The sequence below is a fragment of the Stereum hirsutum genome (genome assembly GCF_000264905.1).
Source record: "Stereum hirsutum FP-91666 SS1 unplaced genomic scaffold STEHIscaffold_5, whole genome shotgun sequence".
NCBI classification, from domain to species: Eukaryota; Fungi; Basidiomycota; class Agaricomycetes; order Russulales; family Stereaceae; genus Stereum; species Stereum hirsutum.
In genome coordinates this window covers 1,979,540-2,004,354 of record NW_006763135.1, presented here as the reverse complement: position 1 = coordinate 2,004,354, position 24,815 = coordinate 1,979,540, and the positions used below count along the sequence as shown (strand labels likewise).

Here is a 24,815-nt window from a genome sequence, read left to right as displayed (position 1 = left end):
TCTACTTATTCGATTTTTCAGGCGAGATCATGGCCGCCTGAGCCTGTTTTTGGAATGCACACGCTGGACAACATGACCCTTCCTGGTTCCATGGCCACCACCTTTGTATGGTCGCCATATTCCTCTCCATTGCGTCAGAGAAGGACGCAACTCAGTCCAGCCTGTCGACCTCGTCATCTTGCGTTATCGGGACCTCTAATCATTTTGGGTCACCTCGAGCAGAGTATTGCCCACTCTGAAAGCTTTGGACATCCGAACCATCTAGTGTCCTCTGTATCGCGTTCCTGTGCGCATGGTCGTTCAGCACGTATGACAGCCATTTGTTTCTTGCATATGGAAGTGAGCAGCGGCCTCTTTCCTTGCCATTCTTCTATCACTCAACGAGGCATAGTCTTTCTTGCAGCGGACAGTACAGCTCCGATGATATCGCTACGTTGCGAGCTGCAGATCACTCACGACCTGGCCGTTATTTCATATTTTCTTACCTCCGCCTCTTGTCCCTCAGAAAAAGAAAAACAGAGTAGGTTATCTCCCTTGAATTTTGAGTTGGCTTGCGTTCTAATCAGACATGTTCCGTCCTTCGACGTTCAACATGTCAACATTCCACGCGAGCCTGGTGAGAACTTCGATGCTCCTGACGAAGATTGTCATGTGGAATTGTGGTGATAACTCGACTCCGGTGTCGCAATAGGCAGGTGATTCTTACTTTAAAGGGAACAATAGACCCGGTCCGGGAATGTTTCTTCTTCAGAGCACCATTCGGGAAGACTTGCGATTGAGACGGGTCGGTGAGCCTGATGTATAAGTCTTCGATAAATAATACTTGCTGATGATACATTGTCTTCAAAAATAAAATTATCACCGTTACCAAACGAATCTACCAACTCGGACGCTTACCTTGGATGACTTTCCTGTGCTATTCCGATCGACTCCACTGACGCTGAGCAGCACTTTAAGGCACTATAGCGTGCCAGGACTTCCGGCCTCGAGACCAACCAGCCTGAAGACCTTCCTGGGCGCAGTTGGCCTTCGAAGCTCCCGTTTCGCATGGCTCGCTTATCAGAAGCTGATCATCTTCCCGACTAACCACGCTTTGAGGAATGCTCTAGAATGATTTGCGCTCGCCATCTCCGGATTACAACTGTCGTTTCTCGTTGCTGTGTTCTATCTTGCAATCCGTGGAAAATCTTAGGGTTGCGCCGGTGCCAGTATTAGTTACTGCGACGGAATCTTTTCACGTTGCTCTGTAACTTCTGACAAGAGACTCAGATGGCTCCCGACAAGGCGCCATAGATGACGAAGGGCTAGTAGCTAGAGTGTCTATACACCGAAATCTATCCCCTTTGGTCCGTTATCTAGCATACTGAGCGGGTGACTGACATGTGGGAGTTCACGATGCTCATCTGCCATGATTTCGAGAAGCGGGTGTACCATGCTGACCTCCGTCCATTCGCCTTTCTCAGGTTCCCCAGGACGGTATAAAAGTGTCACAATACTCTGTCTTCTCTCTCCAGCTCAAGGTTCTACTTGATCCCCAACCCCCTCTCGAGCCAACGTTCGTCTGTCCTCTCAGTTCTCGTCAAGTAATCATGGTTGCCATCACTTCGTTCATCGCCCCGGTGCTCCTCGCCACTGCCGCTGCTGCTCTTCCCAGCCGCAGTGAGCGTCTTCAAGCTCGTCTCGGTCGTCGTGCTGCCGGCACGCACCAGTCGCAGCCCAAGCAACTCATCGAAAACCCGGTCACCACCGTCAGCAACGTCTCCCATGTGGATTACAGCTCTAACTGGGCTGGCGCGGTCTTAGTCGCCAACTCCGTTCGTCTTTTCTCCCGAAGTTGAACCGTCGGAGAATGATACTAATCTAGCGGGGCGTTCTTTTTTTCAGGCCACCTACAAGTCTGTTACCGGAACCTTCACTGTCCCCACTCCCTCGAAGCCTTCCGGTAGCAGCTCGGGCAGCTACTCTGCCTCCGCCTGGGTCGGTATCGACGGCGACACGTGTGGCACTGCCATCCTCCAGACCGGTGTTGACTTCACCATCTCCGGCAGCTCAGTCTCCTTCGATGGTAAGACTACATAGTGATCACTCTGTCGCAGCATATCGATTGATTCACGCTATCTCATATTGCACAGGCTGGTACGAGTGGTACCCTGACTACGCCTACGACTTCTCCGGCATCACGTTCAGCGCCGGCGACGTCGTCACTCTCACCGTCACGGCTACCAGCACCAAGGCTGGCACTGCTGTCATCGAGAACGTGACCAAGGGCAAGACGGTCACCAAGTCTATCACCTCTACGGCTGCGCTCTGCGAGGAGAACGCTGAGTGGATCGTCGAGGACTACGAGGAGGGCAGCTCTCTCGTTCCCTTCGCCGACTTCGGTACCGTCACGTTCACCAACGCCGAGGCGACTACCTCCTCGGGCACGGTCGGTCCCTCAGGCGCCACGATCATCGACATTGAGCAGAGCAACAAGGTTTTGACTTCGGTCTCGACCACGTCTTCCTCCGTTACTGTCAGTTACGTTTGAGAGGACATACTGAGAGGGCTTTTACACAAGAACAAAACGTATGCTGTGAAGTTTTTCTGCTCCCCTTCCCTTCAGGTTTCGGGCTTTTTCACACTACATTGACTGACATCGACTCTCTTATGGATCACAGGGCTACTTTGGGCAAAATCCGTGTGTACGAAAGAGTGTATGGGTTTCGTTTCTTTTCTTTGGGTCGCAATCGTTGGTTTTAATTGAATGACATGTAACGTGCGAAACGGGCCTCAAGTCGAATGTCGATCTGTTTGTTTGTTGAACTAACTCATGTTGCGGGTGCAGTGCGGTGAGGTCGTTCTACACCGGGAATCTACGGATCGATAGCCCTAAGCTACTTATGAGTATGATCCTGCCGTGTTGGAACCTCATATATATCTCCGACCTCCCGCCCTGGGTGGGAGGTATAAACACCGATCCGGCTTTTGAATGAAATAGCGTGGCAAGGCTCATCCGCCGAGACGTGTGGCGCGTTCTATGTATATAATATCGGATCGGGTCAGGATCATCAAGGCTAAGTACCGTGCATTGTAGGCGTCAGTTAATTTATGGATCTCCGTAAGGACCCAAGAGGAGCCTCGAACACGAAGTCCGTAGCAAGTCGCGCCCTGTCCTTGCCCTGTCCCGTTCTTTCCCTCGAGCTCGGAAGGATCACTGCTGATCATATGCATCGCTTTGATGGCTTTGAATCGGGGGGAACGCCTTCTTCGTTCGTTCTCGGGAGCGGGCTTATTACTGTACGGAGTTCACGCGGCAGACGAAACACACTCATCGAGGAGGGTTTGGCTGTGGGTCAGCCCGGCGCCCTGTGGAGGATCAAGACATAATCGTATTGACCAACACCGTTACAACTCCGCGATGTGAACATGATGTGAACGCAGTATCGAGGCATATGAGCTACTTGTACACGAACACGAAACACGACAGGGATAATGATCCACGTAACTGAGGGTTCGTCAAAACAGGCGAGAGAAGAACATGCTGAGTAGCGTCGGTCCCGGTCGGGCTCGAAGCATGGTGGGTCCTTCGGTGGAGCTCAATGGGAGTAAAGATGGACAAAGATAAACTGGCTAGAAGCCGGACTGTCGAGACGTGATTGATCAGTTACAGGGTCACTTCAGGGTGTGGGGGAGAATGGGCTGTGCGTAGTTGATGTTATGTATTCAAAGCCGACCCCGTCTCGCTCCACCGGATGGTCAATTGGGACACTGCGAAGCGCGAAATTAGTCAAGACGAATTAGGCGAGGAAAGAAGTAGAGAGGTGCGAAAGAGGCCGGGAAGAGAAGCGGGAACACTGACGGTACCGGCGGCGAAGGTGGCGGTAAAGTCGCGATGGAGAAGCTTTAGTTGTGTACGTGAGATCAGCAAGGCTTATCCATATTCACCGGTCGTGACTTGGAAGCGGTTGGTTGTTGGAGTAGCGGTGACGTCTATGAGGAAAATTCAAGCAATGATGTGGCCCGACACATACCGGCAGAATCCCATCGCTCCGAGAGTTGGGCCATAAAATTCAGGTCGGGCTGATCCAAATCCCCATCGTGTGGACCTCGGGTCTCATTCACGTATGATAGATGGACCTGTTGTGAACGCGAGATTCCATAGCTCGAAGGCCTCCGTGGTTCTTCGTCATGGATGACTCGGTTCTCCTGCGGAAAGCAAGGCAAGAGACAAAAATACATCCATCGGGAGCGACTATAAGCAGAGAGGATGAGAGATACAATGAATCATCAGCATGAGGAAACCCTAAAGATCGAGGATATGGATGAAAGACCGACAATGACCGTGCATACCAACTCCCATACGTTCATCCAAGCAGATCGCAGACTAATAACCTTGGTCCCATCCAGAATAGGACTTGTCCATGCTTGAGGACGAGAGTGTGATCGTCAATATGCGACCGGGAGCTGACAGACGACACGCGAAGTGAATCTCCTCAGCCCTTTGCCCAAACATTCGATAGCGCTCCCATGATCCATCATGATGACGATGGCGAACAAACCGGTCTTCTCCAGGAGGATCATGGCATAGAACTGTCAACAGTGAGCTTCGGCGAATGAGAATCGAGAAGCCCTCGGCTTTCAAAACAGAGTGAGAGAGGGAGAGATGTCGACGTCGATGGATGGCACTCCCGAGATCGAGTGACCTCGATTGCGATTATATGAAGCTTCGAAGACGAAGCGAGCACGAGCAGATCTTCGATGAAAAAACCGGGACGACCTCAAGTAGAAACCATTCCCGGGCCCTCGGAAATTCCAGCATCCCATGTTCGAGCAAATGGGATGGGGCCAGGATTGGGGCCCTTTCCTGTAGACGAGGCAGCGGTGACCGATGAGAACTAGACCATGCGAAGGAAGAGGCGGTCTAAATCGCGAGGTCCTCTTCAGGAGTTTCAATCTTTGATCAAGTTTAGAAGTGAGGACGGGCCCTACCGTAATAAGGTCTAGTAAACCGTCACTCGCCCACGAAAAAAGCTCGACGCAGATCGACGTCGTGGCTAACATGCGATATTAAGCCTAGACTGTCACTGCCACCGACAAGGGCGAAATAAAGTCGATCTGGTGCTTGGTCGAATGGATAGTGTCAGCGTTTGAGGGGGTTGGAGGATAGAGGGGGGACGCGCATACCTGAATTACGCGCGCCTCATGCCCATACACGCACAAAGGGCCCAGCGGACGACCGAATCGGAACTTGACGGATTCATGTCGAAAACACTAGAGAAAGGGACTCGAAGACCAGACGGGGCTCCTAAATCAGGCATGATATATTATAGCCGTAGCTTCTCGTCTGACGGACCTTTTATTGAAGACGGATGCAAAGGTCATCACATTCAGGAGTTAGCTCTAGAGCTGAAGATCAAGAATCAGAAGGGAAAAGAATTGGAGGGAGAAAGAAAATTTACCAGGCAGAACGAAGGGAAGCCGTTCATGATGCATGAACGCGGAGACACCGCACTGCGCACCGCGAGGACCTTGATGGGATAAAGAAAAAAAAAACTTGAGCGGCCTGGCTGGGCTGGGACGGTGACCAGGACAACAGAAAAAACTCAGGTTGAATGTTGTCGTAAAGTCAAACACCGTACAAAGTTACCCATACCAACAGGTGCACGCCGACGTGCCCTTGAGCTGGTTGATTTTCCGACCAGTGCCACTCACGACGGGTGTTGACACGTTTGAGGATTCTACGGGCGGCGGCGGGATTCATTTGAGATCGGCGTCGACGTACCAAGTACCAATGCCTTACTATAAAAAGTAGTCGTTGGAAGGGCACTACGCCAAATTGCGCATCGTGTTGCGGTGATGAAGACAACGAGGCTTGATGGCTTGAACAAGTTTTTGCGGCGGGCCGTGGCGTAACGTGTTTGACCACGAACGATGCCCGGAGGAAGATGGGCCTATGGAAATATGAAAGAGGAGTCAGCGTGTTGCGTATAACGACGTAAAGTGGGATCAGGATCGGAAGGTCAAAATTGGCTGGACGTAGATAATCGTTCTACGCCACACTGGCATGTCCGTTCTGGACGCCACATCCTACTACAGGTGACACGGCTCAAGTTGTTGAGATTGTGCTAGCTCAGGTGTGAGCGTAGCGGATCTTGAATTCAAAATCTTAGAGGGTTCGTTCGCTCCAAACGTCATGCATGGAACTCACGAATAATATGTGCGCCACAACTATGAAATCTCCCGCGTTCAAACGGGTCAGTGCCACGGAAAATCCACAGGCCGAGTTACGGATGCTGTCTGAATGGTGAGGGGCTCAAAGGGGCTCAAAGAGCATCGCAGTCCGACTGGTTACGACGATGACCGTCCAGGCTGAACGTCGGGGGGTCTGGCCCCGGCCTTCGTAACTTTGAGTTGTAGACATCACAGCGGGGGTTCACGACGACGACAACACCTTGAGCCTCGAACGCACCCCACTCGTAACTTACTTACTTAGATGAAAACTGAAATGAAAGGAGAGGATCAGTCCGTTACAGTCGTCGGGATGTCACTTACGGAGTGGAGGAACGGTCGGTGCACATGAATGAAGGGAGAAGGAGGAAGGGACATGAGTTGGATGATGATGCATGATGCGGAAACCTCGTTGTGCTCAGCATTGCTGAAGAGCGCTTCATCGGGCGTAAGGACATTGCGCCCCCACTAAGTTATCGTGACCGTGACCGACCAAGAGTCGGAACGGGGAACAACGCCCAGTGTAGTGTACTTAGTACTGTATGTTACCGGCGATGGTATGTCGGTCGGACATGGATGGCTTGAAGGAGATCGGGGAGGGGAGGGGGCGTGACCAGTGGTTTGTCCTTCGGGGATAACGACGGTTAATTAATATTGAAGATTCAGATGTAGGCAAGTATGTACACTGTAGGCATGACGACTTGACTTGAGATATGAACTCACCGTGACCTCCCTACCGTAGTGTGTGTACTTGAAACAATGAATTCCTATAATGTGCTCAGCCTGGACCACTGCCGTCACACATCGCTCTGTAACGGGGGGTCCATTGACACAGCACCGACGCACGACACGATTCAGAACAAGGCCGCCAACAAGGACAAGTCAGGACCGACGCCGTCGCGGTTAACGACCAGACTCGGAGATAAGTACAGTTAGTTACAGGCCTTAGAGACATGCTGTAACTAAACCTGTAACACGGTCACGGTCCTCCTGAAGGGGCACCACCACCGCTCGGATGACGAGGCCTCGACACCGCGACGGAGAAGGTAATCAGGTCGCGTTTGAATCGACGATCAAGGTGCAACATGAAGATGCCCCTTGTTGGGTAATGATGCTGTATAATTTAAGCATCGCGTGTCGATGAAACAACGATCACGGAGGAGGACTGCAGTACTTAGTGTCAAGGGGAACGCCTGATTCGCTGGGTGAACGTATGCGTGCAGGAGTTGAAAGGTGGACAGTACCAACACGAAGGTGACGCCTCCAGGTTTTCAATGCTGAGTGGCATCAACCACAACGTCAACTTGCCCACTCCCAAGTTCCAAGCACCCATTCCATCAGTCACCCGTCCGAGTCATCTCCATTATTAGACCGCAAAGCGGCCGACTTCTTCATCCGAGTCATACTGCATCCAAACATAACATTCGAGCTTCCCTTCCATACTACACACATACCACGTCATCGGCACTTCGTCGCAGCCGTATGTCATGGTACGCGCTGTGCCAGTGATAACCGCAACGCAACAACGCCGGCAATCATGATCATCGAAATATCGGACGACCGCATGCACGCACGTACGCATACGACACGACACGACTGCGTGCAGATGCTGAAACGGTCGATCGACTGGGTGTGTGTGTGTGTGCAGGTCGGTGGTCGCTGGTAACTTACTTAGCGGAGGAGAACGGGCGAGTAGAAAGATTTTGAGTATTGGAGACCGTGAAACGCACGAAAATGATTCAGTACATCCACAATGCCAGTGAGCATTGGGTCACTGAACGAGGGCGAGGACGTGGTTGGTTGGTTTGTGGCGGGCAGCGGGCTCGGTTGGCGTCACTGGGCGCCTGCGAGAAATCGGGCGTGTGGTGGGTCCAGGGTACCGTAAGCAGGGGTAAGCGTAGCTGTATGTAAGGAAAAAAGCGGGTGCGATCGTCGATGGATATTGAAGATCGGGAGAAGGTGACCTGAAGTGACGTTACAGGGCCCGTGTCGTATACGTATCGTGTTCGATGGCAGTGTGTTCAAGTTGTACGAGATATTTCCTGGTACAGTAGGTCAAGTTGTGGGTCCTCGAATAAGTAAGTTACTCGGAGATGGAAGGAATCGGAGAGCCCAATAAGCTTTCAATCTTTCAAACGCACAAAGACCGGGTCGGAGAGAGAACGAGAACGACAGCGAACAAAGGACAAAGACAAATCCGATTCTGTCAAGATAAAGTCTCCTATCGATGGGCCGAACGAACGAACGGAAACGATGAAATCGGGCACTAGGCATGCCGGTGGCGCTGCTAAAGAACATGCGCCGTACGATCACTCTCCCCAGCCCCCGACTTTGCAACTTTGCATCCAGGGGGTCCACTTTCACCTCCTGCAGCAGCAGCAGCAATTGCGGCCGAATTTAAATGCAGGAACGTCTGTAAGTATGTGCTTACGCGGCGCCGAGAAAGAAGCCGTTTGCATCTCGCGATTCGGGAGTTTTGGGCCATGCAATCAATATGCGTGCGTGCTCTTTCATGATGTTAGAAAAGAAGCGAGAATTTGATATTGGGATATTGGAAGAGGACTACGTATGGTGCGAAGCACTTAGTCACCGCATATAATATTCAACCGCCAAATTTGTGCCCGGGAGGTCGAAATTCCAGTTTATTGAAAGAAAATTCCTGGAGCATATTAAAAAAACCCGGGACTCTCATAAATAATAAACAATTCTATTAAATATTAATTGTTTGGCAGGAGAAATCGAAACCCGCCAAATCTGGTGGGTGGGAACTTTGAAAGTCCCTCAGTTTTAATTATTCTGGAAATCTGTCTTGGGGATCTCTTCCTTTCATCAAAAGGAGCATTTTGACAAGACAGATAAGTCTTAGAGGCGAATTTGACCCTCCTGTGACCGGGTCTTCCCGGTGTTCGACTTATGCGGTGAGTAAGTGCTTCGCACCATAGTCGAAGCCGACGATATCGGGCGTCGGGAATCGGGCGGTTGGGGAGCTTTTAGTTATGCGAGGATTATGTACAGGATCGTTGGACCCTGAGGGGCTCGTGGAGGGAGACGTCGATTCCGGTGGGGATGCGTTCCGGGTGGGGTACGGTACAAGGAAGGAAGTGCACATCGGGTGTGGCGAGAGAGAGAACAAAGAGTTGACAAGTTGGACGTCGACAGTCGACGCTTGGACCCGAGGAGAGTGGGTTCGTGAATATCGCACTTAAGGAAATGGACCGGAAGGACTAAGCAGAAAGAGTCCGGTTCAAGGTTTAAGATGAGGACTTATCGGTCCCCAGAGGGACCGACAGGGCGGATCGAGTCGGGACGAGGATGAGCAGAGCGCGACGTTGTGACGAATGCTGAAGGATGCCCCGAGAACATGTCAAGGATGGCCGAAGAGAGGCCTATCTGAGACAAGTATCACTGATGGGGAGCGAGTGCGGAGCGAGGAGTGTACCAGAAATAGAGACAAGGTGGTGCATTTCGTGACCGGGTTGGAAAGAAGAGGTGCATATGTGGTATGTGTTCGAGTTGTAGTAGGATACTTATTGGAGGAAGCCGGGCGGCTGATTGGAGAAGGGATACAATTTGTGGCGTCGCCTGAAAAGGGAAGAACCAGGGGCGTGCGTAGGGCGGAATTAGGCTAGTGCGTTACATAATTTGTAGATGTCAAGATGAGGCTATGGAGTGGAGGCGGGAGCGTAGAGAGGAGGAGCGAGCGGGAGGTCTAGAATCGAGAGGAGGAGGATATGCGAGGAGGGAGGAGGAGAGGGGGCTAGGATGGATGGAGGAAGGGGAGTTCGATCAGAGTGAAGCGAGGCAGGAAATGAAGGAACCTGGCGATATCGGGAAGCGCAGCCGGCGTCCTTCCGCCGGAGGCTGTGGATGAATGCCGGTGTGTGTGGATGGGATGTTGGGGGTACGAGGATACTTACGAGGGGAGCAGATGGGGAGAGGGACAGGGCGAGGGGGCAACGGTCGAGGAGGAGGGCGCGATCGGAGGAGAGGACGTTCGGGGCGGGGGCGAGGCAGGTCGGACAAGGGCCGGGAGCAGAGCGCTGATTGGTCATGGCCTGTTCCTGTTTTGGGCAGCCGGCGTGGCGGCGTTCGGTTGGCAACGCTACCGCGCCTTTTCTCTTTTCTTCCTCTCCCGAACGCCTCCCATCGCCCCTCCTCTGCCCCTCCACGCCCGCCCGTCCCTCGCCCGTCCCCATCCCTATCCTCCCCTCTCTTTCTTCCCTCCATTAATCCATAATAATGGCTCCCCAGCAGGACGCTCCATCAGCCTCCTCATCGCACATGATGAAGACCACAAAGCGCGGTCGTCCTTTTCTCAAAGTCCGTCCCTTCCTCCTTATCCGCTACCGACACGCACTCATCTTTCCTGTCTTTTTTACTTCTAGGACACCCTCGACCTTTTCGCAACATTAATTGTATCCCTCCAGCTCACGACCCACAAACAGTTTTTCCGGTCTTTCCCAAACTCGTTTACAACGTGCGCCCACGCCCGCCCCTCCCGCTGACGTCTACCCGCTTATCTTCTCTCTCTTTTTCTTCCCCCAGCGATGAGGCAGCACTCAACCTTGCGTCGCTGAAATTCTCCCAATCCAATCGCGGGCCGGACCCCAGAGAACCCTCACGCGTTATCACCACCACGACAACCACGACTTTCTCTATGACCCGCGAAATGGCAAAGGCAATGTCCCAGCACTTCATGGACGCACGCCTCATCGAGAACGCCGCAGACCCCTCCTCTAATCTCTTCAAGGACAGAGGCGTGTACATCCTCACCCCCAAAGGCCTCCACGTCCTCGAACGCTTCATCAGCCGCAACGGTATCAACGGCGACCATCTCGCCCACGTTTTCGCGACCCAGCCCATCTGCATGAAGCTCCTCCATCTCGAGCGACGCTCCGTTGACGACGAAATCATCGTCTCCCAGTCCGTTATCACCGCCCTCTTCCGTCGCTTCCTCGGCCGTCAGGCAAACTACGCGCCCAGCTCGCAGGTCACAGTCGAGGCGAACCAGGCCTACCACGATCGCTCAAAGGGTATCCAGCTCATGGACGTCGCCGACCGCTCTCAGCTCTCCTCGCGCTCGCAACAAGCGGTGCACAAGTACTGCTTCGCCGCCCTTGCCGCCCTCGAGTGGCTCTGCGACTTTACCTCCGTCGTCGGTAGGGAAGAGGCTGCTGAGATGGCCGCCCAGTTCGTACGCTTCGGTCTCATCACGCTCGTCAGCGACAAAAGGAAGAACAACGATTCTGCCATCATCTTCACCGTCCGTGGCTCCGCTCCTGGAGGCAACTCACCCGTGACCGTAAGTTTGGCTCTCATACCCCTGCTCTCACGCTTTCCTAACCCTTCCTTCCCTTTCCTTTCCGTAGCAAACCGGTGAGTTCCGTTGCACCGCCAAGGCCATTTACAAGGTCACAGAGGAGGGTGTCCGTGTTGCACGATGGGACAGCCGTGGCGGTCAGCGTGATTCGCCCAGCAGCTCCACCGCGAACCTGGCCGGCGCCGAGCGCTCATCGACGGACGTCAACAAGGATGCCGCCGCCGCTGCTCCCAACGAAGCCAAGCTCCACCGTCGCATCTCCATGGCCGAGAAGATGAACGCCCACGACCGTCATAACAAGGAGTCCAACACGGAGCGTCTGCGATTCATCATTGACCAGCCTCCACTTCGACACCTCTTCCGCGATTTCCTCCGGGATAATTTCTGCGAGGAGAATCTGTCGTTCTACCTCGAGGTCGAGGACTTCCGTCGCAAGTTCAACATCACCTCTTCTGCGTCGTCGGCTGCTCCCCGCCCACCTACTGCCGGCCCACAATCGTCAGCGAAGGGGAACCCGAACACTCCAGGCCAGCTCGCAATGGAGCAGCATCACGAAGCGCTGATCCACCAGGCCTTCCTCATTTACCAGATGTACCTTGCGCCTTCGAGTCAATGCGAGTTGAACATTGATCACGGTTTGCGGAATGAGCTGTCGGGCTACCTCAGCGAGGTCATGACCGGCCTCACTGGTGCTCCCTTCCAGGGTCGTCTCGAGCCGGAGCAGCTCAGCGCGTTCAACGCGACCCAGCTGCAGACCTTGATCCAGCTCTACGGGCGTATCCAGACTCACGTTTTCCGTCTGATGGCCACTGACTCCGTTCCTAAGGTCAGTTTAGTTTCTGCTCTCTCTCTCTTGCTTGTTCTGACATACGCGCTCTGTAGTTCACGAAGACACCGCGCTTCGTGAAGCTGCGCCAAGAGAACGACGAGTACGATTTCCTGGATAGTGACATCCCGTACGTGTCGAACGCGGCGCCATCAGTACCACCTGGGTTGGACCCTGAATCTGAGGAGGTTGGTGGCGCGTACATGACCGTCTCCCAACAGGCGAGCGAGTCCCGCGCACGGCCACCACGGGAAAACGCGAACTGGTCAGAGAAGTCATAATAAACGTTCTCTCCCCTTGGTCGCGGTTTCCTTGTTCAGGTTTCGTTCGTCTGGCTGGCCAAAATCTCGATGGACTGTACTTGCATGCATGCTTACGCTCACGCTACCCCACGCACGTTACCACATCTCTCCTCTACCTAATAGTACTTGCTGGCGGGCGCCACTCGTCGTTGTCTTTTATCTCCCGTCCTAGTCGCCATCTTTTCGTCTTCATTTTCTTATCTGCTCAGTGCGTCGTGGGTTGTCTTCCTTCTTGGCTAGGCTGCTCCGTCTTCTCAATTCATTATCGCGGACCCCCAGCATCGTGCATTTATTACTTCCTTCAATTTTGCTGTTTGTTTCCTCGCTCCTGTGGGGTTTAGTCTTTTTCACTTTCGTAATCTGTGCATTTTAACTACTTCCCCCTTCTTTATCTATGGGTTCTCTTTTCTCTTCTTCTCCACAATCTGTGCATATACACTACCCGCCTGCTGTACATCCGCCGAAGACCTCTTGACTCTTCCATCCGCATCCCCCGCACTGGTTTCTCAAGAGTGTATCGCATGCAACGGAACCTCCTCAACATCCTTTCACTTTCTCCGTTTCCTTACTTCTCCGACTCTGTCTGTCTCCCTGACGCTCGTCTCTCCTCACTCTCGAATTTCCATACCAAGTTATGTAACACTTATAGTACCTTACCCGTCGCGGCCTGTAGCCTCCTTCACTCCGAGAGTGGTTACGCGCGATATCCCGAGTCCCGAACTAATACTGATTGATGCGTTCTGCGCCTGTGTGTTGTAACCCGATTTTGACCACGGTGTGGACGCTCGATTTCTCCTCTTATCTTCTCTTCGTCTCTTCGCACAATCATCCACCCATCCATGATCCATTCAATCCATCTATCTCCTGAATTTTGTTACACATCCATGCATCCGATCCGTCCATGCCAATTCAATCCAATCCCATCTTCTCCCGTGCCCGTGCCCGTGGCTCCTGTCTCAGTCTCCTGTGTTAAACCCTCCTAGCAGCATGCATCCGTTTCGAATCCTGCACCCTCCTCGATTTTAGCTCGTTGCTTGTACACGATAAGTTTGAGATCATCTTGCAATTTGGCCCGTCTTCGTTTCGTTTTGAGGGTCCGTTTTTCTCTTCGTTCTGCGTTCTGCATTCTGCGTGTTCCTTGATTCGTTTTATGAGGAAGGAAGGCGCAACTACGTGAGTGTATAAATGGCGAGGTGCCTGGAGAACTTGAGAATTTTCGAAGCAGCCTTCAATCCAATCTGTTACGCCACACGAATGAGGACGCGTTTCGAGTTAGTGGTCAACGACCTACTATAGCTAATCCTGTAGCCTGACTACTATCCCCGCATCATTCCAGTCATCGACGTTCGACGTTCAAACGTTCACAGCGGAGGACAAAGTCGACGCCGGGCATTGGCTCCGCTGACGTCACGTGTCAAGCGCGGGACTGCACTTTCCTTGTTCTCGAACTCCGTAGGTCGCGGAAGCAAAAAGTTACACCGACGGCGTATCTGAATCATACGACGTACGTGGCAAGCGGCCAATTGTTCCCATCCACTGCCCGCGGAGTCGACTGTTACACAGCCTATCTTGTCTCTTGACTCTTGCTTTGCTCGTTGACAGACAACCGCTAGTAACTTAACTACCTCGTTGTTCGATTTCTGACGCTTCCGACTTGATCGCCGCGTCTGCACTTGCTTCAATCAAACCACTTGTTGTCACATCTCATCTCTGGGCGTCCGACCGTTCTTGCGTGGCAATAGCATCAGTTCATACTGTACAGTGTTGAAACATGTCCTGGCTAACGAACATGGAGGGAAAACCGGATCCGAACTTCAAGGACGACTCGCCCAAAGTCGCGGATCCGTCGATTCCGAATCGTATGGTGTCAACCAAGAACGCGAACAAACCTTTCTTGTCGTACGTCCTCCCTCCACCCACCCACCCTTCCACCGTGTCGCTGTTTAGCTTGAACACCGGAGAGGATGAATTTTTCTGATTTGCGTGTGTTCCTCATGTTTCTTGGCTCGCCGTGGGGCTATGCTCTTCCGGATTTGGTTTCTTTCCGCACACGACTGTGTATGGCCCCATCAAACGGTGCAAACTCTGGTTTGACACTTGGCATGGTGACCCCGTGCAGGTACAAAAATTATCGGGAACAGCAACGACAGCTGCACGACGGGTGGGTAGAGCGCCAGAAGGAACGCGAGGCGAAGATCGCGAGGGGGGAGAAGGTCGGGCCACCCGAGCGTGATCCTACGGAGGAGAGGGAGATCAGCCTCGGCGATATCGTCAAGTTCCTCGTCTATGTCTTGCTCGCTATCACGCTCGGTGGGAAGTTCATCACCGGGGACTTTATGTGGGGGTATAGAGGCAAGTGGACGAATATTCATACTTATTTGCCGGTGCGTAGTGTTGCGATTTTCCCTTTCCCCTTCTTCGTCTGGTCGGGTCACCAGTGGCCATGAGTTTGTCTGTTGTTTCCTCCCACCACGCATCCAGCAGCCCCAAATCAGTCCATGTCTACCATACTCTTTTTTCCTTTGGGGCGGACCCGAGTCTGTCTTCGTTTATGTTATTGTGGATGCTCGTGTCGCGGTTGTTGATCATCCTGTATCTAAAATGCCGTGATCTTGTCTTAATTATAGTCCAATGAACGCCTCTTCTCCGAGCGGACCCTCGCTCAGTTCGATGGATCGGATCCCGAGAAGCCTCTCTACCTCGCCGTACGTCCGTTCAAATTTGCATCATCCTCTCTCGTCATTCGTACTCAACCTCAACCTTAAATACAAAAAACGCGCATACACCGCGGCGCAATCGCTCACACCACTCGTCTTTCGGTTTTGCCCGCTATCTATTCCCTCGTGCGACGATAAACTTAAACACAAAACAAAACAACACACAACAAAACAATAAGATCGACGGAGACGTGTTCGACGTGTCGGATAACCGACGCGTGTATGGCCCCGGCGGCTCGTACCACATCATGTCAGTCTTGTTTTTGCCCACCGTACATACATCTTATCCTCATCTTATCCTCTATCCCACCCTCTTCCATTTTTCGTTACCGTCTGGTCTAAATTAGACTCGGATACTATTGCGCTCACGTACTGAACACCACTTTGGTCTCGCTGTATGGCATGGCCATTCCGTTATTTGCAGGGCTGGGAAAGATGCCGCGAGAGCGTTCGGGACGGGGTGTTTCCAGACGCATCAGACGCACGACCTCCGCGGTCTAACCGAGAGTGAACTGAGGGTAAGCCCCGCCGGTCCTCCTTGTCTTTTTTTCTCGCCGACGTTCCCAGCGATCGTTAAAAGGTCCCGCGAGGTTGTTGACCGCTTATTTACCCTTTTTCTTTGCGGTGGATAGGGCGTGAATCACTGGAAGAGTTTCTTCAAAGATCACAAGAGCTATCACAAGATCGGACGCGTCCAGCACCCGCCTATCGACCCCGCGAGCCCGATTCCGGAGCACTGTAATCCGAAGGAGGCAAAGAAGGATGATTCGGCGGCGGATGGGAAGAAGAAGACAGCGGAATTTGCGGGGCCCCAGGGTGGTTCAAAGTCCGGCGGTGGTGCTGGGAGTAACGGTGGTTCGTCGTCGTCACAGGAGAAAAAGAAGAAGCGGGAGGAGTTGTGAACGCGTCGAACGTTCAAACGACGTTTGAGTCACGGTTGAGGCGCCCGAGAGAAGATATGGATGGTTCAGCTCAGAGGCGCCACGGACAGAGGATAGGATAGGAGTGTGTATTGGATACATAGTGAATGAGTCAGACGCGTTGTCCGTCCGGATGCATGTGATGTGGGAGCTAGGGACTATCTACAGTGTGCTATATGATAAGGGTACTTTTGGGATGATTGGAATGTGTTTGCGTGTATGTACATATGTAGTAGGGTCCAGAACAGAGAAATGACGAGATGGAAAGCGGTGCGAGAGCGAGAGCAGCACGATGGTTCAGAAAGTCCCTGGGAACGATAAAGGAAGAGGAGAAAGGGAGGAAAATGCTAGGGATGAGAGGCCATGCGTATGGAGAAATCCACGGACGGCCAGTGTCAACTACCGCCTCCTTACGTTTGCTGTCAAACGGGCGGACTGTCAAATGAGCTCAGAGAAGGAGACGGAGACGGGGAGGGGGCAAGGGACACTCACTGGTGAAGGGTGGGTCGACATGTAGTTCTTCAGTATCGGAAAGTCTGCCATCGACGCAGACATCATCGCCGAGAACCTGCTGTCTCTATATTTCGCGACCACGATGTTACCGCGCCAGGCGGCGTCCTCGCGGAACTTGTTCCCCTGAATTTCGCGTAGAGCCTGAAAGAGTTAATCCCCGCGATCAGCGTCCGTCGAGCGCTGGGTCCGCTGGTGGATCACCGTTTGCGGCACACCCAGTTCAGATAAGGTTGGACTCGGACAAACCTTGTTATGCGGGAAGGGCATGCCATCACGGGACACGACGGGATAGAAGATGATGTACGGGTTTGTAAACTTCTTGTTCATGCCGTCGAGCGCCTCTACGAGCTAAAGCACGTCATGGAAACCGACAGAACGCGTTAGAACGGAGGTGTTTGCGGTGCGCGACGAATGGAAAGAGGCTGAGAGAGACTAACCTGGTATCCCCAAGCTCTTTGACCCATTCCCTCAGCAATGTAGTCCATGTAGACTTCGGGGTGAGGGACCCGAGCGGTCGAAGAGCCGACGTGTGGCGACCTCGGGTCCGCGAAGGACGCAGGGCTGGTCATAAGTGGTACCACATGTGGTGGGCGGCCGTCAGAGGGGAAGAGGATAGCATCAAAAGCCACCATTTGGTCCATGGTGATTATGAGGTGGAGGCGAAGAGAAGATGCTGAGTACGAGGGTGAAGTGCAGAGAGCGAAAGGTCGATGTGGAACGTCGGAATAAAGGTAGCAGCTGTTATATAGTTGAACAGCAGCTGTTGCGAACAGGACAATGGACGAAAAACAGTCCTAGATGAAAGTAGAACAACAAGACTGAGGGGTCGGCAAATCTTCGAGATGACCGGTGAGTTGGGGAAGGGAACAATACAGTTCCGCTCTGCTTCCTTTTATCCTCGATGAAGGCACGACCAAGGCCGGCGTCCTGCACCCTTGGCTGGTGGCGGGCCCCCACACACATCCCACTTATGCCAGAAATTGGGGGATTCGTTTGACTAGGATCTACAGGCTCGAGCTCGCTGCTCACGGCAGGCTGCGCCCTCCAGCTGGGACATGATGACTGTGATCATTGAAGCATTATCGAAATAGATGCATGCACACACAGAAGCTACGGCGCCTGGAACCTCGGAAGCCAACTGCACGTCTGCCGATCGGCCGGCCTGACGCAGCGTCGTACGGTACTTCCAACTCACGATTGATGCATGCAGAGAGGCCGTGGGCAATCGAGAGTTGCAGTGCTCGCAGCGACTCATCATTGTGGAGAGGCGTTCTTCCAGGCCCCGAAGGCAAGGAAACGGAAATCCTCAGGACAGAGAGCCCGATGCGTAGTAATTACCGTTAGCGTACAAGGTTGAAATGAGGTTCGAAGATTAGGTTTTGCTTGGGTGTACCACATTCCTGGTGATCAACTAGGTCTTCATCACCGATCTTGAACTACACGACTAGTACCAGCGCTGAAGCAAAGAGCCACGGAAATCACTCAATCCCCCCATAGCAAAACATATCGGTGCATCGTGATGGTTAGAGAGCAAATAAAACTGGTGATAAGTATCACTGATAACTTGTTATTCAACTAAATTCGACAACTAGTACTTGTTCCTTTGCATATGCAAAATTAAACTTACCGACCAAGATATCGAGTTCATGATGAACCAAATTGAGGCGCATTGAACTTTAGGGAAGGGTGTCCGAGGATCCCTGCGGCGATGTCTACGACCGGAAGGGGATAGCTGAAGTGAGGCCACGGAAGCTAGAGACTGAAAGACAGGATGAATTCGAACATGTCAAGGGCTCGTTTCGGTCGAGATCAAAAGGCGTACCGCTTCAACATAACTGAGCAGAACGAAACACTTCCGAATCCCCGAGGCACGACAAGGACACGACGTGGAAGACACGTTGAGATAGGTATGTTTCCATTTGAAATGCACCCGTCCCTCGCTTTCCTGATCGCCCAAATTAGAGGTGCGTAGTGCTCGTTTGGCGGGAAGAATCGGCTGTGGATAAGATACATCGTAATCATTAGCTCGATTAGGGACAGGAGTTATGGTCGTCGAAGGATAGATGGCTTACAGAATCACAGCGCGATTGCGGCGAGGTGGGGTGCAAAGGCTGTCGTTTCTCGGTAGGATCTATTCCATCCGGGACATGATGCTGAGAGGCGGGTTTGCCCTCTTCTGTTACTGCCTATCCGTGAGACAGGAAACGCTTCCGATACACAGCGGATGAAGAGAGGTGTGGGCGTCACGACAGCCTGATAGCCTTCTTGCCCGACCGCGATCAGAGCAGGAAAAATCAGGTCGGAACCGTGCAAACAACGAACATGACGCGCCATTGCATGACCAGCCAATTGGACGCTGGCGGCATATGGGCGTCTATTTGTTTTCAAGCTCCGCGTCCCTCTACGAACATCTATATAATCAGGGAAACAGTGAGCCCTGCTCTTCTTAGCTCGAGACTGAAGAGCTGTCCTATCCTGACTAGAGCAGCGTCATGTTCGACTGCAATTTGACTGTGCGACACGTTCGCACATGTCTGGGACTTCTTGATGTGGCATGAATCTCTAGACAGATTGAGGAAACCACGACTCAGGTGGCCTGGGCCATCGACAATGTGGTGTTTGGATCGCTTCCGTACTGAGCGCTGAACATGGATCGGACGGGGACGAGCTCCGCACTGAACATGGCAAGAGTATAGAACGCATGACGGGGAAGTTGAATATACCAATAGAGGCCGGTTCATGGCTTGTCCCAGAGGCCTTTCAATGGATTGCAGCAGCCAATCGAATCCATAAGCGATTGACTCATACCACCGATTGGAATTATTCGGAGACTAAACTTTGCAGCGGTCAGGTTCGTGATCTCCATGTACCGTCAGATTGTCCCAGGATCGTCAAGCGAAGAATTCACGCTCGAGAAGCATCGTTCTTGTATATGGCCTGATATGCTTAACGTCCTCGATAAGCTTTACGCTTTCGCACAAGTACTGATCCTCATCCCCATCATGTTGATGCTTTAGTGATGTGGTGCGTTGAGCTTGTGCTCCTGCGGAAGGATCGTGTACAGTCAACTCCTGTGCGGTCGAGACAAGTCCACGGGAAAGTGGGCATGGAGGGTGGTGATTGGTCTGGGTTGTGCACTGCTCCGCCTGTACGCCCAGGTGTTTTTTTTGGTTCGCAGACCTTGTACACCCATTGATGAGAAGACAAACCAAGATGTACTTCGAGCCCATGAGTTGAAATTGGTCATCGTGTATTAATCTTGTCGGGGATATGTATGCATCATGGCATCATGCATGCCCAGGTCGAGAACACTTTGGAGCCACCAAATTTCTCCGTCTGCCCAAGCACCCTGAACGCATTCTTGAACGAGTCTATCTCAAGGTTGGAGAACAATTCTAGACAATGCCGACCGCACAGGACAAAGATGAAAACGCATGGGGCCCGATACGATGCACGACAGGCGCAACGCAACGCGAGTGCATAAAACGAATCATATCGGAACTGTCCGTTTGTTGTGCCGACGAAAGAAAGAAGAATGGAAGAAGCTATTCACGCTTCGAAGAGAAAAAGAAACAGATCGAAGTAGAACAAGAAAGAAAAAAGAAGGAGAACTTGCCGCTTCACCTTGTTGGCCGCATCGCCCTATTCATCATCTGCCCCCTTTTTGTTCTGCTCTCCACTCTTTGAACATGCCATCCATACTCTTGTAGAAAAGGTGGGAGGGAAGGCACTGGATGATTTCTCCGAGGCGCTCCTCGACCTCGACCTTCCCCTTTTCATCGCCCAGGGCCTTCTTCGCATATTCCGAGGCCATCCGGAAGATAGACAAGACGGAGAGTGAGATGTGATTTTGCTGGTCAGCGTGTGCCCAACCTTGAGATACCGCATTGAGCAACGGTCCAGACACATTCGATACCGTGGACGTTTGCGTGGTTTGAGCGTACGCCCTCTCGGTTCTCACGAGTCGTAGAAGGATTTCGAGGATGTTGTCGGTTTCGGTCATGTGCGTCCTGAGGAACCGCTGGCGTTCCGTCAAGGACCCCGCGGGCGAATGCGTCGTCCAATTCTCCAGTAATGACCAGATCGTGGGAGCCTAGCAAGTTAGATTGAATGAGAAAGTCAGCGAGGTTGTGGCAAGATTAGATTCTGGGAGTAATAAAGACTGCCTACAGGATCAGGATCAACAACTTCGATCTTCTTTTCCCATCCCTCAGCGGCATCGCCCGCCACCCAGAATCGCCCACCGAACATACTTTTGAGCCAATCTTGGACGTCACCGGTCTTGACCCAACGTGGCTCTGACACCGGGTGTGCCTTGTCGATATGGATGATGAGAGTAATTCTCGTTGGAGTCGAAAGCCTTGCGAGAGGGGGAACAGTAGAGTCGGCCTCCAGAGCGGGGGAAAATGCCTCGAGAGGCGCATACGAGGTCGCATCAGACAATGTCTCTAACTGAAAACGGGTTATTAGTAAGGCGCCGCACAAGTGATGAACAAGTCAACGACTGTACTGACCAACATCCCCTTGACACCGTTCGCGTCGTCTTTATCAATGATAATCGAGACCTCAATCCGAGCCTCAGCTCTGAAGACTGTTAGTTTCTCGACTATCTCGGCGTTAACGACCATTCTCTTTGCCCCAGCGGCGTAAGAAACCAAGAAACGGCTGGCCGACGGAGGTCGTACACCCGACAGTGCCTCAGTCTTCGTAGGCATCGGCAGTTCATTCAGCTCGCCATACGTAGATATCGTTCCCGTTTGGGACAGGCCAGTGATGAGAGTCGTCGCATCAGCAGACAGAGACACTTGAGATGCGCCCTCAATTTCCTGGGTCTGAATCTGTGATTCACCACCATCGTCAAAGGACAATTGAGTCTGCATACGCTCCAAAGCGTTGACGTGGTCATGTGCGGTAGACTGCACGTCAGAGGCGGGAGGCTGATGAAGGGAAGGATCTGAGGAAGACACAGGAGCATGCTCTGGAGCGGGCGGCGGAGGCACAGAGGCTCCATCGATCCCGTTCGAGGGAGCGATGGAAGTGGAATCTTCGGAAGACACAGCGACGTTGGAACCGTGAAGCCCATTGGCAGAAAGAGTGGCGTCGGCGCCGGAAGCATGGGTGTCATCACCGCCCTCTGCCTGAGCAAAGGCCGGGTCATCAGCGGCAAGAGCGGCCGCAACGGAGGCATCGTCCTCCTGCGCTTCATAGTGTCCATCTCCATTCATGCCACTAGCCATATCTTGGCTCTCATTTCCCTCATAATGGCCTTTGAGGGAAGAAAAAACACGAAACAAGTCAGCGGTGTGGACGCAGGGGTAAACCCTAGGAGTATTAAGAATGCGAAACGACGCATCCGTCTGATAGGACAGCTTCCAGTTGCACAAGGACTGAAGCGCAACTCACCAGACTCGTCATAGCCGCCGTTCTCGTTATCCTCGCCCTCCCAGTTGCCTTCCTCATATGTGTGCTCTTCGCCTTCATCATGAGGACCGACCTCACTGACATGAAGGCCCATGTCTTCACCATCAATCTCATCGTCATCCTGGCCAATCGCTGCTAAAAGCCAATCGCCCTCGCTCGTTGTCTCCGCCACACTTGGGGCAGTACTCGCCCGCTGATCAAAGTGACCATAGTCAGAGTGACTGGAAGGAGGCGGGTAGAGATGGTTCTCCCCATCCTCCGACTCAGCGAATTTACGTTTAGCCTTCCTAGCCTCAGCAAAGGAGCCGTAAAGAGGACGGGAATCAGCGTCTGTGACGGGTGTATGGAAATAGATTCTGATGCGTGAAGGCGGCGTTGGCGCCGGCATGTCCGTGAAGGACTTGGCCTCTGTGAGCAGAAGCAGAATATTAGAGGGACACCAGAAAGACGATAACGGGGCACTCGGTCTGTACCTGAAGCATTTTGGCCATTTGGAACTGAGTGATCAGCGCTCTCGTTCTTCACAACGACAGAGCCGTTAGCAGGAGCAGCGTTTGGATCTTTATTCTCCGCTGAAACACCGCCTTCTACAAAGGAAGGCGTAGGCTTCTCAGCATCGGCAGAGTCGGTCTTCGCGACAGCGGGTTGGCTGATCGCAGACGAATTGCTCCAAGTCCAAGAGAGCTCTCGAATCTCAAGACCAGCGATCTTGAAATCAGTAAAGGTACGACGGTGACTCTCCTCCTTCTTACCGCCGTGACCACCACCAGAAGCGCTCGCGAAGCTAGAGGACATAGACTTGTTTTCGTGTCTGTTGTAGTGCCAGTTCCCGTGAGGACCGCCGTCTTGACGGTCGCGACGTGCACCGAAATTCTGAGAGTAGCCTTGACCTTGTCCGCGCCCACGATAGGGCGGGTTACTACCCTGGGAGTAGAATCCGCCATGGCCTCCTCCACCATCGTATTTCCTGTCTCCTCCGTCACGTCCTCCGCGAGTGGAGAACGATCCTCCACCCCGGCGATTGCCGTAATCCTGGTTGTTGTTCGAGTAGTTGCCCCGTGCGGCCGGATTTTTGAACGAGCCCCCTCCCTGACTTCCTCCCCTTCCTCTGCCGCTATCGCCGTATTGACTTCCACCCCTGCCACGCATGCTGCCACCCCTGACATTTCCCGTGCTTCCTCCTCGGCCCCTTCCACCACGTCCACTCTGACTACCGCCTCTGCCCATCTGCTGTCCGCCACCTCTCCCACCACGCCCACCTCCACCATACCCACCTTCATGACTACCCATCTGCTGAGGCGGGGCCATCTGCATCATCTGACTCTGCACCGGAGCAGGCTGAGGGGGAGGAGGCTGGAATTGAGGAGGGGGTGCCTGTTGTTGATAACTCTGCTGGTAGTTCTGCTTGTACCCGCCGCCAGAGCCATCTGTCCTCAGGCGTTTGTTTGGGTGAGGATGATTGGGAGAGCCGTGATGATCGCCTTGATTGCGATAATGGACCTGGCCTCCGCCTCGTCCACCTCGCTGGCCCTGGTTTCCATAAAATGACCGATTTGGTTGTTGCTGCTGTTGCGGAGGTGGTTGTTGCTGTGGAGGATAGGGTTGCTGCACCATGGGCGGCGCCTGCATCTGCGGAACGGGTGCAGAGTATTGTGGAGCATACGGAGCCGCTGCTGCCGGCTGTTGCGGCTGGTACGCGTATTGTTGGGGCGGCGGCGGCTGGGGTTGCGGCGGCGGAGGTTGCTGGTACGCAGGCTGCTGGTGAGCATGCGGGGCACGCTGGTGTTGGGGTTGCGCGGGCTGTTGCTGAGGCTGCCACTGCTGGTATCCTTGTTGACCGCCGTAGCCGTAGTTTGCGTAGAGTGCCGTCTGGTCAGCAGTGGGCCGAGCGGGAGCCTGACTCGCTGCAGCTGTAGGAGTGGCTGCTGGAGTGGCTGGTTGCTGAGCACCGGGCCACGCGCCTGGATAGGCTGGTTGGGCGACATGAGCCTGAGCATGGGCCTGCGCTTGAGCCTGCTGGTGAGCCGCTGCTGCTGCCCAATATGCAGAGTAGTCAGGTTGTGCTGGCTGGGGTGGAGGTGGACCTGGCGGAAGTGGTGGTTGGGGGTTGTAGGCCGCCTGAGCAAACGGATTCTTGTTCATGTCGGAAAGTTGAAACACAAGCCCGTATACCTACGCACGCGTCCTCGGAATCAGCAATTGGACGAAAATCAGGGTTAAAAAGGAGTGAAACTGTACCAAGACTCTTGCAGACGGTCTCCGTGCAACTAGACGCAAGTTTCTAGTGGAAAAAAGAGACGAGAGTGACAAGATTCGAACAAAGTCTAACAATGAATGGAGTGGTCGATGAGGACGCCTCCCGAGAGAATCGACTCGCCGCCTCCTAGGACACGTGGAGCGCGGCGTTGGGCGTTCCGTTTTCGGAACGAACCGTGTAGCCGCTAGGGACAGACGAGAAAAATCACTGTCTATATTCGCCAGCGATACCCAGCAAAGTATATAGCACACATATCAATAAATGGTTCGTACAGGAACCACCGCGATGAAACGGGAGAAGAGGCAACCATAGGTCACCGTTAAAACCGT

At 53.1% G+C, this 24,815-nt stretch overlaps 6 protein-coding genes across 6 annotated transcripts; 3 read left to right on the top strand and 3 right to left on the bottom strand.

Annotated features, from left to right (window-relative positions):
• Positions 1-1,538: 1,538 nt before the first annotated feature.
• STEHIDRAFT_138720 (uncharacterized protein) lies at positions 1,539-2,956 on the top strand. The gene is made up of 4 exons (XM_007302948.1): positions 1,539-1,814; positions 1,885-2,065; positions 2,133-2,568; positions 2,661-2,956. The coding sequence occupies exons 1-3, from the start codon at positions 1,590-1,592 to the stop codon at positions 2,528-2,530; spliced, it is 804 nt and encodes a 267-aa protein (XP_007303010.1). The 5' UTR covers positions 1,539-1,589; the 3' UTR covers positions 2,531-2,568; positions 2,661-2,956.
• A 957-nt stretch (positions 2,957-3,913) lies between these two features.
• Positions 3,914-6,588, bottom strand: STEHIDRAFT_110137 (uncharacterized protein; the record flags this gene model as incomplete). Its single annotated transcript, XM_007302947.1, has 11 exons — positions 3,914-3,972; positions 4,014-4,188; positions 4,333-4,406; positions 4,452-4,572; positions 4,773-4,877; positions 5,167-5,253; positions 5,695-5,720; positions 5,765-5,933; positions 6,191-6,275; positions 6,472-6,482; positions 6,535-6,588. The coding sequence occupies 11 exons, from the start codon at positions 6,586-6,588 to the stop codon at positions 3,914-3,916; spliced, it is 966 nt and encodes a 321-aa protein (XP_007303009.1).
• Positions 6,589-10,355: 3,767 nt separating this feature from the next.
• On the top strand, positions 10,356-13,627 carry STEHIDRAFT_95563 (regulator of G protein signaling). The gene is made up of 5 exons (XM_007302946.1): positions 10,356-10,530; positions 10,596-10,687; positions 10,756-11,512; positions 11,580-12,356; positions 12,413-13,627. Exons 1-5 carry the CDS (start codon positions 10,450-10,452, stop codon positions 12,635-12,637), a joined length of 1,932 nt encoding a protein of 643 aa, XP_007303008.1. The 5' UTR covers positions 10,356-10,449; the 3' UTR covers positions 12,638-13,627.
• A 588-nt stretch (positions 13,628-14,215) lies between these two features.
• On the top strand, positions 14,216-16,714 carry STEHIDRAFT_120568 (cytochrome b5). Its single transcript, XM_007302945.1, has 6 exons — positions 14,216-14,557; positions 14,778-15,042; positions 15,286-15,363; positions 15,555-15,625; positions 15,800-15,893; positions 16,008-16,714. Exons 1-6 carry the CDS (start codon positions 14,430-14,432, stop codon positions 16,275-16,277), a joined length of 906 nt encoding a protein of 301 aa, XP_007303007.1. The 5' UTR covers positions 14,216-14,429; the 3' UTR covers positions 16,278-16,714.
• On the bottom strand, positions 16,695-17,449 carry STEHIDRAFT_155745 (uncharacterized protein; the record flags this gene model as incomplete). The annotated part of the gene is made up of 4 exons (XM_007302944.1): positions 16,695-16,730; positions 16,788-16,949; positions 17,055-17,156; positions 17,246-17,449. The coding sequence occupies 4 exons, from the start codon at positions 17,447-17,449 to the stop codon at positions 16,695-16,697; spliced, it is 504 nt and encodes a 167-aa protein (XP_007303006.1).
• A 2,530-nt stretch (positions 17,450-19,979) lies between these two features.
• STEHIDRAFT_120563 (uncharacterized protein) lies at positions 19,980-24,771 on the bottom strand. The gene is made up of 6 exons (XM_007302943.1): positions 24,468-24,771; positions 22,703-24,401; positions 22,207-22,637; positions 21,323-22,087; positions 20,979-21,260; positions 19,980-20,901 (listed from the first exon to the last, which is right to left on the bottom strand). Exons 2-6 carry the CDS (start codon positions 24,369-24,371, stop codon positions 20,458-20,460), a joined length of 3,591 nt encoding a protein of 1,196 aa, XP_007303005.1. The 5' UTR covers positions 24,372-24,401; positions 24,468-24,771; the 3' UTR covers positions 19,980-20,457.
• Positions 24,772-24,815: the final 44 nt, after the last annotated feature.